General features: G+C 44.1%; 1 protein-coding gene across 1 annotated transcript in view; it reads right to left on the bottom strand.

The window, feature by feature from the left end:
- rhobtb4 (Rho related BTB domain containing 4) overlaps positions 1-16,375 on the bottom strand; it is a 48,163-nt gene that overhangs the window by 12,342 nt on the left and 19,446 nt on the right. Inside the window, 7 exon segments of the mRNA XM_081714099.1 lie at positions 1,992-2,211; positions 3,187-3,982; positions 4,834-5,019; positions 7,113-7,216; positions 9,246-9,447; positions 11,087-11,116; positions 11,376-11,866. Of these exon segments, the coding sequence (XP_081570225.1) occupies positions 1,992-2,211; positions 3,187-3,982; positions 4,834-5,019; positions 7,113-7,216; positions 9,246-9,447; positions 11,087-11,116; positions 11,376-11,680 (1,843 nt within the window). The 5' untranslated portion in view covers positions 11,681-11,866.

The raw sequence follows: 16,375 nt of genomic DNA, 5'->3' as shown, positions 1-16,375 counted from the left end.
AGAATATCATAATATATTAATGTGTTATCATTAATAGTGGTGTGCGGTGTATAAAGCCCCCCCAAATAAATAATATATATATATATATTTTTTTTAAAGTTACATGCAGCCACGGCTTCTTGTTTAGATTCCAAAATGTGGCTCAGCAGTTCTCAAACTACAACTACAGATGACAAAACAAAAGTGGCTTGTATGCTGCAGGCTAGCTGTTAGTCAGGTATACCTTTCATAGTTTATCTTACAGACACTCTGAAAATAACTATATGTATATAACTTTTTCCCAGAAAGTTAGCGGACCTCGCTGAATTTCTGTGAGAGTTTCATTGACGGGCAGGCGCCTTGAGAAAGACTTTTCAATTATGTACGTGGCAACTTCTCCCTCACTTGTAGCCATCTGAAGTTAGCTGGCTAAGGTAGCATGTGCATAGACAGTGATGTTTTACTAATAATGCTCTAGCTTCAGAATGCTCAGACAGATGCCAGCCGCCATGATGAGAATCAAATTTCATTGGTCAGATTTCCTGTCATTTTGCTAATGGACTTCCATTACAGAACCCTACAAAATATCACCAGAAGAGGTACGGAGGCACATACACAGGAACGAGTGCCGGTAGACATACTTCTCAGCTGTTTTGATTAGTACCACTCTTGGATAGAAACACATCCAAGAATATGTAAAGCAGCACCTATGAATAGGTTCATTTTCTTTCATTTCACTTATGAATACATTTATATTATATTGTTCCAGCCACCTTTTTGTTGCACCTTCTCTGAAGGATTGAAAGGCTCTGACTTCACAACACTGATCATTAAGCTCAGTAACTAGATCGTGGTAGCTAGCTGGGTAACTGCTGAAGTAATGGATGATTAACCTCTTTGTCTGCTCGAAGTTCACTAAAAGATGCCTAGACAACTGTGCTTTGACTTTCAGCATGGCATCCTTCCAGCACTGTGAAACAATGCCTAAAATTAGGTCCTCAACACAGAAAAAGGCAGTCTGCAAGAAAGAAGAGAAAAAAATTTCCCTTGAATTTATGTCCTCAGTTAGATATCTTTCTAGGACAGGCCGGGCTGTACACTCGAGGTAGATAAAAACGGTGTCAGTCTAGTTCTGCTGCTTCCAAATGGCCAATTTACCCTGCATGTACTTACACTTCAACAACAAAAACATTTTTCAGGTTGCAGTTTGCACAAATCGGGTCAGAGGGCAGATCAAGCTATGTGACTAAAAGGTGACTGAAGTTCCCTCTACAGACTACAGACAGTTACACTTGTCCATTCCACCAAACCTGCCAAACAAAGTTTGCAACAGCAGCCATTGTATAATTTCCAAAGTGAAAATGAAAAATGGGAAACCCATATCAAAATGATGGTTATGAAAGGTTAATAGTGTAGGCTGACTGGACCACAGCAATGGCCTGACAGAGGAAAATGGACACAGCAGCAGATAGAAGCACTAGATGTTAAACAGAAAAACGCACAAAAGACATGAGACATGACTGCCACAAACAAGCAATTTGGTACAACAAACACATCACCAAGGCACATATAAATACATCACAAAAAGATCAGACACTGGATAAGATGTTGTTCATATGTATTACAACCAAAAAAAAATAAATTATGGCAAAGATTAATAGAATTAAAAGGCAACATCAACGCTGCAGTTTGAGCAGTTCTATTCAAATTCCACTTAATGTTGGAATTGAAAAAAGAACAGCAAGCTGGACATGTGAATTTATTTGGCATATAATAATCTATTAACGCAATATTAAAGCAACTACACAGCTGTGCTTCATGACCACAGACAACAAGAAGCTGGTATGACAAACTCAGTTACATTACATAACTGATGTTTATGCATCGTCATAACACACTTACCATCACCGACAGCAACACCCATAATGAGAGCAGGCAGGCCCAGCGTTAACAAGGCAGTTTTCATAAGACAATACAGTGCTGGAGATGAGAGGCAATGGTAAGGAGCCTACCGGCAAAGGTGCCCTTGCTCAGACACTCTTTGATGCGGTTGGCGCGACGCACGTGGAAGGCTTTTGTGATCTCCTGGTTCATGAAGCTCTCGCGGTTTAGCACATTGGCCACCATCATGCGCAGATCAAAGACCTCCAGCAGCTCGGCGATGGTGGCCACCTGCATGAGGTCGCCCCGGGCCTCGTCCAAGTGTCCCGTGTACAGGTACTGCAGCACCGCCTGGGCAAGCAAGGGTGGGAGGGGGTGGAGGCAGCACACAATATGTGTCGGAACTTAACTACTATTTTGAAATAGGTACGCAGGTCCATTTGACAACTTCAAGCTGCAATTGCACAAACCCAAATATTTAATTGGTTTAATCCCATTTTGTCTAGATAACAGTCAATAAGGCTTTAAATTAATTGCCAAATCAAATCTACCTTAGTTAAAAAGAAATCGGGTTCAAATGAACATACAAAATAGTGGGGTTTCCCATTTACCATTCAGGCCTTTGGTCTCAAACAAAATCTCCCCTTATTTTTCTATGTCATGGTGGGAATTCTGCCTGCCAATTAAAAGTGTACATAAAAGCTTTCCCAGAGCCATCACTTCTGTTCTCTGTTCAAAAAGACCACATGGATTCAACTCTCCCACAGCAGGGCAAACGAGCACCCCTTCCCTACTTTACCAAACAGCCTATTCATTATAATCTGCCCTCTGATCACTTTTAAAAATATCTCCCCTTGACAAAGTCTCTAATTTAGATTTTGCAGACCATTTATTTTGGGGTTTACTTGTACTTATTTTATCTATTTATTTATTTATTTATTTATTTAGGGTTTGAGCTGTTCTTGCCAGCACTAACCACAATCTTCTCTCCTACTTATTCTGAAATTTCATCATGTAGTACAGTGTTTAACATGTTTTTAATGTTAGATATACCTAATTACATGTCACACAATCTATTAAATATATATAAAATTTTCTTTGCAGCATCTAAAGTATTGATTCAAGGCATCAATCCTGAAGGGCCACAGTGGAGTTTTGTAATTTCCCTAAATTACCATAACGGATTCCCCTCATCAGCTAATTTTATGAGTCAACTTAGGCTTGGTAAAGAGAGAAAAAGCTAAACTCCATTATTCCGTGGCACGCCAGGACTTCAGGGGTTTTACATGCCTGGCGGAAAGTGTACTGAGCTGCCTGTGTGCTTACCCGGAAAGGGGCTTCCTGGATGAGCTCGTCCATGGAAACCACCGTCATGGGCCTTGACCGACCAGTTACTGGGTCGTCCACTCTCTCAAGGCAGACGCTGAGGAACCCCCGTCCCCATCCCAGAAGGGCACGGCCAGCTCCCAGGGGCCCCACTGGGCACAGGGTCTTGGCCGGTAAGAAGTTATCGCTTTGGGAAGTCCTCAGTGAGCCCTGCTCAAGCATTAGTGGCCTCTGGAGGCTGCCCCCCTTACCCTCTTTATCAATGTCCAGACTTTTGGTGCGTCCTGCCTGCTCTTTGGCTCCTCTTCGACTCTGTTCCTCTTCCTCATCTCCCTGCAGGGGCACGTCCCCGTCACTGTCCTCCTCTGTGGCCCCAAGGTTCATGGTGAACAGGTCGTAAAACTTGGAGCAGGAGGTTGCCAAATAAACCTTATGGGCAAAGACACGCGTGTAGCCGCCCTGGAGGAGGAACAGGACATCAGCACACAGGGACTTACAGAAGAGGGATTCGTGGCCTTCTCCATCCATGGGAGGGGGGTCGGGGATGCCCACCACAGGCCTCGGAGGCCTGGGGGGCAGGAATGGGGACTGGAGGAGAGGCCGCTGGACCTTCCTCAAGTGAGACTTCCAAAACTGGAGGTGCCGGCGAGAGATGAGAGCGGCGCGGATGGCGTTGTCGAAGACATCCTTGACGCCGAACTGAGCAACGATGCTGGTTTCGTAGTATGGCACACCCAACTCCTTCGCCACCTCATGGCCTCGCTCAGGTGGAAGGATGTCTGTAGGTTTGATGGGTCTGACGGAGAGAGGAAAATAACCACTTAAGGAAAAAAACAACTCTAATGCATTAAAGTTTATTTTATTTACATCTGAAATTCCTAGCATTAGTGGACTTCCAATGCTTTACTATGACTGTTCCTGCTACTCCAACACACCTGTTTTGACCCATTAGCTAATTATTATTACCATTTTTTTTAAAACTACATTTCCTCCCAATTTTAGCCATTATGCCAGTTACCACCAGTCAGCTACCAAAACAATTATACAATAGCTACCAACCCTGGAGGGTGTGTACAGCATGTGCTTCCTCCAGCACACATGAAGCCAAATGCCAGACCTTTTCTAACTGCTCGGCATGCCAGCTGCTTTGGTCAGCCTGCATGAGCACACGGACATGATTGGCTAATGTTGCTGTGATTGACAAGGGACAGAATAATTGCATCCCTTCCATCATAGAGCAACACCAACTTGGGTCTTCCTGTGGCATCATTGGGGTTTGAACCAGCAAACCCTCACTGATGGGGTGAGCTCTTTTCTGTTGCACCACTCAGGAGCCCTGTCAGCTACTTATGAGAGAAGTGCATGTAGCTCCCAGGACCGCAAATGAGGTTGTTAATTTAATAATGGTGATAAACAGCATATTTTGGTAACTGACTGTACTCAGGTAGTGGCAATATACATTCTGAATGCCAGTACTAAAGAACGTTGAATGGGGACTGTTTGTGCACTTGTAACAGACTGCCTGCGTGAAATATTTACATGGACATATGTTACATATATGCTTAAATAACTGCCATCAGTGTTCTGCATTGTGTTGTAGTACAACGGTGATTTCGGGAGGGCAGGGCGTAGGCCCACAAGCCGTACTTGGCCAGGGGCCGACGGGCGCGGTTGACGGCGTCCAAGTCGGCGTAGCGTAGGTCCAGCTGGCAGCCCACCAGGATGATGGGGGTGCGGGGGCAGAAGTGCTTGATCTCGGGGTACCACATGGTGCGGACGTGGCGCAGGGAGTTGGGGTTGGCCAAGGAGAAACAGAGCACCACCACGTCGGATCTGAAACGTGCACGGGGAAGGAAGAGGAAAAGCGCCTGAGGAAGTGAGAAAGCATCAGTGTGACTGAGACCACCACTTGAGCACTCGTAACTTACTTCCTGTGCGAAATATTTACATGGACATATGTTACATATATACTTAAACAATGGATACTGGCTTGCTGTATTGTGTTGTAGCACAGAACAGAACATGACCAAGGAGTCAAAATGTGAGGTGCTAATAAAGAGTATCTGACAGTAAGTCAGGTGAACACACACATCGACTATATTTAGCTTTGATGGTTTGGCTTCAACGCTCTCGCATGTTAAAAATGTAACTGTGGCACAGATATTGCATTCCCAAGTGCGAGAGGTCATTGCACACAGGCTGCGCATTGCACAATGAGAATGACACCACACCAGTTTAGCCGAGACATAAATAAATGAGGTGAAGACGTGTGCTACAGGCAGCCACTAACAAGAGCAAGAGCACTGGTGTGTGTGCCATGGATGCATCTGTGTCAATGTAGCATCTCTGCACGCCTGTGTGTTTTGGTCTTGAATTTCGTATTAGGGAAGGGTGTGAAGTTGCTCCGTTACTCAAGTATCCTTCGAGTCATACTGTGTAGCTGCATTTATGTTTTCAGCACATGAGGCTGCCGTATGCTTAAAGGGTATAGTGATGTGGAGCATTGCGTTGTCTGTGTTTAAAACAAGGAACAATGTGGTTACATTGCTTAGTTCATTTACACACACGCGTGCGTGCGCACATGCACACGCACACAAACTTGCAGGCATAAATTCATATTAGCACTCAGTCAAAGCCTCATTAGGTGGCTCAGGCAGCATTTTAATCCACATCAAAGTGCACAGATTAATAGAGTCACACGCTTACTGACTATAGGAGGCCAAATGTTTGTGTGCACGTGTCTGTGTGTGTGTGTGTGTGTTGTTCAAACACTGAACACACGCACGCATTGCAGTGGTTTACCATTAGTGAATGAACAAAGAATACTGACATACCTTGTGAGGTAAAAGCAAGTCACAAAGTTCAGGGTGGCATGTTTATGTAATGGGTGTCTGGCATTTCAGGGAGTGAAGCCAAGTTCAAACTCCTGCCTCTCAGTTTGTCTGACTGCAGCAAACACACACACACGCACGCGCACCCCCGACACACATGGACTCACACGGATTGGACTCAAAGATAAACATCTGAGTCAATGAGTAAATTGGAGCTATCCAAGATCACAATCAGTCTACTTGGAGACCTACAAGTGACCTAAACAGTGATTAAGCAACTTAATTAAATGGACTGTATAATAGACTGTACAAGGGTGGTTGCGTTTGAGGATGGATAGTGCTCTATTCTGTCTCACAGAAAGACATTTGTACTAACGCAAGAGTTGTTGTGGTGTCAAAACTCAAGCCATCATTTCCATGCCTCTGGCTACAAACCATGGAAGTAATACAGGGGCATTATTAACCCTTTCATATATTTGACAGTTAAACTAAATTGTTTACCCAATATAATACCCAATAGCTGGGTCAACCATAAATTCACAGAAGTCTGTTTGGAGATCAACCATTGATTATATTATAATACACTGAGCAATGAGGAACATTGACTAAAGCAACATGTGTGTGTGTGTGTGTGTGTGTTTGTACCGCTGAGCAGCGGTTGATGAGAGAGGAAGGATATTCAGTGCAGTGTTTCCACAACAAGAGAGAGACATTAGCAGCATCTCCTCCCCACTGAATCCTGTCCAGCCCAACCGTGTGAGTGTGAAACAGCTGAGCTGGCAACGGCTCACACACACACGCACACTCACATTCTCTCTTGGGAAAATCTATGCCAAACACTTAAGCAAAACAACACTCGGGATACTGCACGCATGGTTTTCCGTTACACAAACATCCTGCCCTGTGACACTAATGCTTTGATGTGAGTGCAGTAATTAAAGGGAGAACTGCCCTCGTATGCACGTTGGCTGACGCTGTGACCGCGTCGGGGGCGTGCTCCCTTCCCCAAACCTGCCGCCCTGCTTCCTGCCCCGCAGCTGAGCCAAGTCAGCAATGTCATTCGACAGAGCCCGCACATTCTATTGTCCCACTGACCGGCCGTAAGCAAAGCGTCGGTCTTTGTGATGATCTCCGAAGGTGTCCCACAGCCTGAGGGAGACACTGACCTCGTCCACCACGTCCCTAGATCTTTCCAACACCTGAGGGGAAGAGATCACATGCTTAACTCCATTTTAGCTTTAGCACTTTATTTTAGTGTATTAATGTATAAAATAGACAGACTGTCAGTTGGTCCAGAAATGGATGATCCAGTAAGCAGCATTAGCAAATGCGAACACAATAATTTAGTAGCTAACACAATAGCATAGTAATGTAGATGGTATATAAATAGTTTTACAAGCATATTTTTGGAATCAGACTTTGTCTGAATTGTCCCTCTGTGTTTATACTGGTTTGGGGTCAAGCAGATGGTACTTTAGGTGAAGCCATGTTTCTCTAGCATGACCTCAAGGGTAGTCAACAGTGACTTCATAGGCCACTTTATGGAATTCCAGCAAATTATCCAATTACACCAGTGGCCAAAATGCTTATACTCAATTTGATCTGCAATCTCTGATTTAGTTATTTTTTCAAGTAAAAAAGAAGCAAGAACACACACAAAAAGCCCATGCCTTAGGAGCCACCTGTATATCTTTAGGAAGAAAAATCATTTATATTTCAAGAATGAAATAAAAGAATTCCAGATCCCTTCAGGGATCATAAAGGACATTCTCTCAGAGTTCCACATGTCAGTCACTTCTGTTAGCCATCTGTTATCTGAAGGAGCTACCTTTATTTCCAAAAAAGGAGGAGACCTTTTTTTTTTTTATCATCATCAGCGCAAGATCTACACAATGGATCTGGGCTATGCATAGGCTCATTACCTTGTCCGAACAGCCTGTAGGGGGAACATTTAAAAAAAAAAAAAAATAAAAAATCAGAATTAGGTCAGGGTCTGGTTTTAGTTTCAGGTCCTCTGAAAAAAAATTAAATATTTATCTTAAATATTTATCTCTGTCCAATAATATGCTGACCTGGTACCACAGAACACAACTATGAATCAAGGAAGCCTCTGAGGTGCCACATTTATCATGAGTTTAGGTTATGCTGGGGCACTTTCAGTTTTGAATAATAATAAATGAGGAAAACTATCGACATTAAAGAAATAAATGTGCTTTGTCTGAGGACACTGAAGGAGTAGAGCTCCTTCAGTTTAACTTTATTTCTCCAGTTAGGTATGGAAGACTGGTGCATTCCAATGTTTACTTATTCTGGGGTTAGTTAATACCCTTCTGAGGTTTCTTTTAAATTAAGTGCAACTTCTTGCTTTAGGTTGTGGCCAGTATGAAAGGCCTGTGTCACTCTGATTTCTAGTTTGTGGTTATAAAAGGAAAGACAACTGAAAATAAAAATTTTTTAAAAAAGAAAAAAAGTACTGTACATTTGTGTTAGGAATGTTCTAACTGTATGAATAGGAAAAGTAACTACTATTACTATCCATCTTTCAGTTAATCTTAGTGTTACGACTAAAATACCTTTCAGTTTTAGTCAGTCAATCTATTTAATTTTATAACATTAAATAACTTTAGCCAAAACAAAGCAAAACAAACTTTTAGGTCTAGCAGATGAGCCTCACCCTAAGCAGACACATATTTTCCAGAGAAAATTTGCAGTGCGTCATATTACTAGCCTCTATACATAAAGTGCTGCCAAGCTTTAGTGTGAGTCGTCTGGTTTCCTGGAACGGCACCAATTAGCACACACAGCCCTCACGTGACCTTCACATGGCCCTCAGCAGTTGAGGATTTTTTAGGCCCATTTCTCCAGAACATAAATCTTAATACTGTAAAATAAAAATGACTGATTTAATCCTCTGTGAACTACTGATAATGCACTTCTCTGCATCAGCTTTTGTACCCGTAGCAATTTACACTCTGCATTTTTCCATCAGACACAATTGCCAGATGAGTCGTTTTGGGGATTTTTTTTAGCTTAGATTTTCCGTCATGTTTTCATCCTTGCCATGATAAAGCAGGTCGTCAGTGAACACTGTCGTTGCTATTTCGGTTGACAACAACGGGTCGGGACCACCCCACTTTATATAGCATCCTCCATTGTGGTTTAGAACAATGAAGCCATAATATATTTGTGTATATTCCAATATGTTACAGACGCGGCAGGGCTACCCACCTCTTGGCACACGCGGTATTGGTCGATGGCCCAAACGGTTGGCACGTGGGTGGCGAGCAGCTGATACTGGGTGAGGGTGGCATTGCAGGCACGGGCACAGATAAGGCGGGTCTTACCCACCGCATTATCACCCACCACCACACACTTTATGGTTTCCACATTAGGCCTTTCATAGTCTGTGTCTATATCCATGGAGAGAGCCCTGAGAGAGAGAGAGAGAGAGAAATTAAAAAAAGAGGTGAAATGTCATCAGGGATCTTAGGACAATGCCGCAGACATTAACATCATAAGAGGTGACAAATATTAGTTCACTTATGTTGTGTGAAAACTGCTCTGGAAAAACTCATATGCGGTCAATTTGTCCTTAAAATAATGCAGTACTGTCTTATATTGGTCTATATGGATCAATGGGCAGGTACTCTAAAGCCTCACTGTCCTTCCACAAAATGTTTACAACCTGAACACAAAACAAAATTCAATTCAGATGCTGATTCAGTCTCCATAAGAAAACAACAAAGTGCTTGAGAGAAGCGCACACTTGGCTGCATGCCCCTCCCGAGCAGAGTTCAGAAGCTGCGCACACAAGTGAACCACTCACTCCATTCTTCTCTTACAGCCTACCTGCGACGTGACTGCTTACAGAGAGTGAAGCCCAGTGGCGGAGTTTATTTTGGAACAGCGTGCAAAGCTCCCATCTGTTATGACGGACAGATAAGCACGCACGCAAACACACGCACACATTCACAGAGTCTCCATCTCTACACAATGAAGGAGGCAAAAATATTTCCATTTTAAAGGATGTGGTCAGAACGGATTACTGAGCAGTGTGCATTCTGTAACTCAATTACCATGACAACACCACCACCAAAAAAGCCCACTGCAAGCCCTGACATTACTACAAGAGATGGCCAGCATTCTTTCTTATGCCAAAGAGAAGAATGAAGGAGGTTACAGAGCTGGGATTTTTGGTTTGCTTTTGCTACCAAGGTGTTGCTTGAAGAACTGAGCATGCTGTGCACAAAACCATTGGAAGCATGGAAACATGTTGAAGAAAGCATGGTACTGTAAAAGCATGCTAGCTGTCATGGAAATACAAGGGGGAAGACTCACAAATCCGCTCAAAAGCCGTTTTGGCACATTGCAAAATCCACCTGCAATTGCCTTTGGACCAGCGAGAGCCCCTGATAAGTCATCTGTTCATAGTTGTCCCTCTGCACTAAATACCTTGACTGCACACACCCTGGAGGTGTCCACGCACAGCCGGCGCCAGCGCCAGGCACCACTTTGCATTCAGCGGCGGACGCGGCTGACCACATCCTGGGTGGGCAGGTCATCGGGCCTCCTGCCTCGCCAAGATTTCCAGAAAAAGCCGCTAGGGGAGACCGACGGCGGGGGAGGGGGTGAGGGGTGGTGTCGCTCTGCAGAGGGCAGATGCTACCTTTACTTCAGCCCTGCTTTGGAATCTTTACTCTAGTCTTGCCCACTGTGTCGCAACGACACGCAAGCATTCTGAGCTGTTGTAAAACCATAAAAACGCTGGAGATTATGAGTTTAGGGTCGGTAAAAGAATGTGCAGGTTACAGAGTGAAACACCTGGCATTGGAATATTGGCCTAGTTTTCCACTGATGTTGCATTCCACATTTTGTCAATGACAAAACCTTGGGAGAGTGTTTTAATTTCTCACTCTTGGCCTGGTATAGAACTGCAAAGACAGCTGTGTCATGCTGTGCTATCCAATGTTTCTTCATCACCATTATCACTTAATGCAGATCTGTTCTGTCAGGATGCATGTATCTTTTCTTTCTGACTTATTGCTTGGCATTTAAGTGCATGTACTTGCCTGTGGTGGGTGGGTTTGCATCCTGACTGTCTTCAGGGGGGAAAACAAACAAACAAACAAACAAACAAACAAAAAAAAACCAATCAATTAATTAATTAATTAATTTTAAAAGGGAAGAGCATTGTATACATGCACACTGTGCATGCACACACACACACACACACACAGTCTCTGTGCAGGCCAGTAATCAGCATAGAGCTGAAGCAACATGTGATGTAATTTCAGTGGACTATATCTTAGGGATATAGAAAAACAGAGCAAGAGAGAGAGACAGAGGATAGCAACCCACTCGTCTCCTTGTCCTATCCTGTCCCCACCCACAGGGGTGAGGAGCGGAGCAGTCCAGAGGTCCGACAGCAGACACTGCCATCCCCCTCCTCCTGCTGTGTCCGCTCCGAGCTCGGCCTCCATGCCGAGCGCGCTGGCCTTCGGGACGGAAGACCTGGGAGGGCAGGTGTGTGCGTGCCGTCCCGCACACACACCACCTGAGAGCCTGGTAGAGAGTTCCAGAAACCAGACACCTCGAGGGCAGCGTCGGGTTTCACTTCTGTCGGCTGACCGGACTTGTGTAGTCTCACGCGGCATTGCACGCATGCTCCCGCAGCATGTGCTGTGCAAAGCTGTGTCACCAGAGGTATCGGTGTGTCCCGCGAGGCCTTTAACTGCATCAGTCGAGTGAGTCAAAGGGCTCTGCCACACAGGATCAGAAGTGCGCTACACCCTGCTGCCAACGCGGTTAATGGTGTGCGGAGGGCCGAGAGAAGTCGCGTAAGGTCACTACTGGAGAGGCCACATGAACAGAGAGAGGGAAAGAAAGAGAAAGAAAGGCAGAATGCATCTAGCAACAACGGGTTTGTGTGGGGGAGAGAGAGAGATAGAGAGCGAGAGACCATGGCAAACGCCTACTCCATTCACAAACATTCCACTGCCCACAGTATAGCTTCTGCTCATTTCAGCTGAGCCAAGCCCAGTTTCTCTAGGCTACGTGTGTGTGTGTGTGTGTGTCACTTCGGCTGAGTGCAAAAGTATCGCTGTATTTGTACTGGATCAAAAAGCCCCCCCCCCCCATCTCTCAGTCACTAAGCCTCATGAGACAACTCGATTAAAATTAAATGGGTCTTAAATCTGTCTAAAGGGATAAAAAAAAAAAGATAAACAAACAAACAAACAAAAAACTGAACACCACCCTGTACGGCTGGTTCCACTTCTGGAGAATTCCTTCAACAGTGCTTTATTGTGTCCAATTTTCTTGTATGTATCTGTATCTCTTAACTACATCTCCCTCTCCAAAGACTCTCCCCCTCCTTGATGCAGCATGCGTGTGTGTGTATGCGCGCATTATATAATAGCTCCAGTTGCACCAACTGAACCAAATGACCCTGCTGTGACATAACCAGAACCCATGAGTTATGCCCTCTCTTAGAGCACAACCATCTACATGTGGCCCTCGGTGGTTGATTGCATACACGCACGCACGCACACACACACACGCACACACACACACACACACTTTTAAGTGCCACACGCAGACACCACATACGGGGACACAATTCTCACCACATTTGCAAAAAAATTAATTAATTAATTAAAAAAAAACACCCCAAAGCCTGCCAACAAAAGTACAATACAACTGCATATCACTGGTATATGTGTAAACTCATCCACGCACCAGTTTCAGGCCAGGCAGCAGTGTATCGGGCCCCCTATGGAGGCCGAGCTCTGTGCCGTTTCGTGTGGCGATATGCAAAGACAGGCATGCTCGAAGCAGATACGTAAACCAGCTGCCCGCCAGCGGCCTGCCTGAGGGGCGAGGTGTTTGCGCCAGGGCTCCGGGACCTCCATGCACGTCGCTGGCACAAGAACCAATGGGCAACGTCGGAAGAAGTCGACCGTCATTGTGACTGGAGGACCTTCTAGGGAACTGCTCATGTGCCAAGGCAACAAACAGCCTATGCCCTGATCAGCTCTGGCACTGGGTAGGAGAAAAGGTGGGAGGACCAGAGTAAGCAAAGTTCCAGAGGCAAGCGCACAGAGGGAAAACGAGACACGCTACCTACTCCAAGACACTCTCTCCTATGTCCCACCCTTGTCATACGCCCATTAGGCTTACAGTGGAACGGGTCACTGTCTTCTTGCTCCTTGCCATCATGCTTCTGTACAAGTGCAGAATGTGAATGACTCAAAAACAGCCCTCAGAGGACAATGTCAGTCAAAGATGTCTCAGCTGTGCACGCAAATGTAGGCTTGAAACCCACTTGCAAAAAAAAAAACAAAGAAAAACCCAACAATTTTTAAAGAAAGAAAAAATCAAGATAGCAACCTGCCAAGATGCTGCTCTGCAATGTTTAACCAGCCAGCGCAGTTCTTAAGAAGGAGACCATGTGGACCTCAGCTGTCGGATGCGCTCTGAACATGGCTGCACCTTTGCTCCTGGTGGGAGACGCAGGCAAGGCCAGGAAGAAGCTAGTTAAGGCTGGCTGTTGGTCGAGTCTTCTGCCTGCGGTTCCGACGCTGTTGCCCAATTAAACGTATCCATGACGGTAAGCCCCCGTGTTGAGCCAAGCCCGGCGAATGGCTTCCAATACCAGGATATGGAAAACTGCCCTGGAGTTTACTTGTTTACAGACTACAAGGGACAAGGTACGACAGCAACACACTAGCCGAAGTAGCTTTGAAACTTCAATCTTCTAGCCCATTTTTGCTTCTTTTTCATCTGTAGAGCTCATCTATGAAGCACACACCACTTGGGACCAGCTGTGACCAAATTCAATTGAAGCTGTATTAAAAGTAATACACACTGCACAGAGTTAATATCTCTCACACATTTTTCACCCGCTTTCTTTGTACTTGTTCACTAAATGTGTGGGTACTTCCCTACCTATTTTTCCAACATTGCCATTACATTCACAGGCAATTGACCAATTCAAAACTTTTTACTTTACATTCAGCATCCTTAAAGTAAATATAAACATAATTAGAAGTTTATTTAGGCAAAATCGCTCATTTCTTGATTTAGAAACACTTTCATCATTCAAGATGTTTCTGTCATTGCAGAAGCTTCTATAGGATAGCAACTATAAATACTTTGCCAGTAAAATATTTTTCAAGCGTCTTGATCCTCAAGCCTTGGTTGTGGACATGGTAGAGACATACTCATGAAACATGAGTGCATCAGTCACCAAACAACATGAAAATGCTTTTTTCAGCATTTGCTGATAGTTAAGAGAATGCCTTAAATAAAGCCTGACTGATAATAAATAAATAAATAAAATGTTAAACAATCATATTGCGTATTAGCACAAGTATTAAAAGATGCAAAAATGTTTTACAAAAACATCTGTTATGAAACATGGAACAAGACTGGAGTCAGAGTGTGTGAAGAAGAAAACTAAATGTGATTTTAGTTAAAGACTAACAAAAAAACAAAAACAAACAACAAGCCCGATAACATTATCAGGGCACATATAATAGATTATGACACAGCAGGACATTTGCTGACGTTTGTATTATAACTTAAGACTTCAACTCTTATCAAGAATCACCAATGTTCTCTGATTACCATGGTCACGGAAACAGCAAAATATGAGTCTTGGAATGTGCCATTATCGCTTAGAATAAGCACCCCGCCCAAAAAAGAAAAAACAAAATAAAACAAAACAAAAACAATTCGGAAAGATAAGATTCGTTCTAAGAGTATTTCCAGAGATTACATCAGGTGAATAGGTATAGTGTGAAACATCTATGGGCAGCCATTGATAAGCCCCCATTCACATTTCCAAGTACCAACGATTCTGTATTCATTGAGAGTGCGTTTCATTGAGAAATATTAATAAGTAGCAAGCTCTCTGGATATCAGGATTTCTCGATTTAGGCACAGAAAATGTTACCTAGGCTCGAGCGTGCCGTATTAAAATTAGGTTGTGAAGTAACCAGTGCACCCCTTCCATACCAAAGGGATGCAGCAAAGCGGAGCCAAGCCCATGCGCGCTACCGCGTCGGAAAAAATACAGGTACTATACTGAGGAAGCATAGCAACAAACTGTAAGTAGACGACCATAGCAACTGCAATGCAATAAAAATAAACTAGCGAATTACTGAACATCAAGTTTTAATACTCCGTGTAACGTTTTGGATCGATCTGAATGTCTGTACTACGAGCTCTAAATCGTGAGGTAAAACATGTGACTCACTTGCCTACAAAACTGGTTTTACCCTACCTTCCGACGGTTCCAGAATTGACCCACATGCCAGTCCACTCTTGGTCCACTCCTTGCTCCCGTTAAACCGGGCGCAGGAGGTCAAAAAGCTTGAAATTAAGTATTTTGAAGACACTACACTTTTCACGGAGGGCTTGCTTGCTCGAGCACTGTTGTTATCTCGCGCCTGTCACAAAGGAAGCATCTTCACTCGTGCATTGCTGAACTGAAAGAAGTTTTCCAATACTAGGAAGCAGCTTATAACTCCGTCAACTATGCTTATTTTTCTTTGAATTCTTTACATTTGTATATAAACCTTTCGTTTTTTTGGGTGGGGGGGGGGGGTCCTGCATAAATGTTTTTGTTTCCACAGCTGATTTCGTTTACAACACGCCCCTCTAAATTTTGCGTCATGCCAAACGAACTGACCCCGAATCAATGACGTAAGGGAAAGGGTGACCAATCACGTCCGCATCCCCGCCCCGTCTAGAGAATCTCTGCGTTTGTTAACCCGCGCCGTTCCAAAATCATCCACAGAGGCGCGCGCACGTAGCAGCCTAAAACGCGCCGAATACAAAACGCCACCATTCGGGACATTACAATCACGTGATCCTTATTACAGTATCGATACGTTACTCCCGGAGTAGCTTTACTGCATTACACTTGCTTTCTTTTAAGTAAAAACACTGCGGGAAGCGTAAACATTTCTCGCCTTGAAACCTTGGTGTTGCTTAACTGTCCAATCAAAGACTTGAGCCGAATTCCTGTCATAGGTGCATACCCCAGGGTCAATTTGCTTATTTCATTTTGTTTGGACTTGGAATTTGTAGTCCTCCCCTAGACTCTGGGCATGAATGATAATACAAAACGCCTTTAGGTAATGTAAGATATATACACCCAGTCCCAGGAGACATCTAGATATTCACTTCTACATTTGAATAAGGCGTCCCATTAGAGATTGCTCGTCTTGTCCGGATGTCTTCTTTGCACTCACCAAGAACCGAAACTTAAGTAACTGATTTCTGTTGGCAGGTAGAATAAAATTCTAATAAAATTCATTTGACGTAAAATATGGTCAGCAAAACAAACACAC

Source organism: Electrophorus electricus, chromosome 5, assembly GCF_041902795.1.
Source record: "Electrophorus electricus isolate QZ-2024a chromosome 5, ASM4190279v1, whole genome shotgun sequence".
In the NCBI taxonomy this organism is placed as follows: domain Eukaryota; kingdom Metazoa; phylum Chordata; class Actinopteri; order Gymnotiformes; family Gymnotidae; genus Electrophorus; species Electrophorus electricus.
This window is presented reverse-complemented; position numbering and strand designations above follow the sequence as displayed.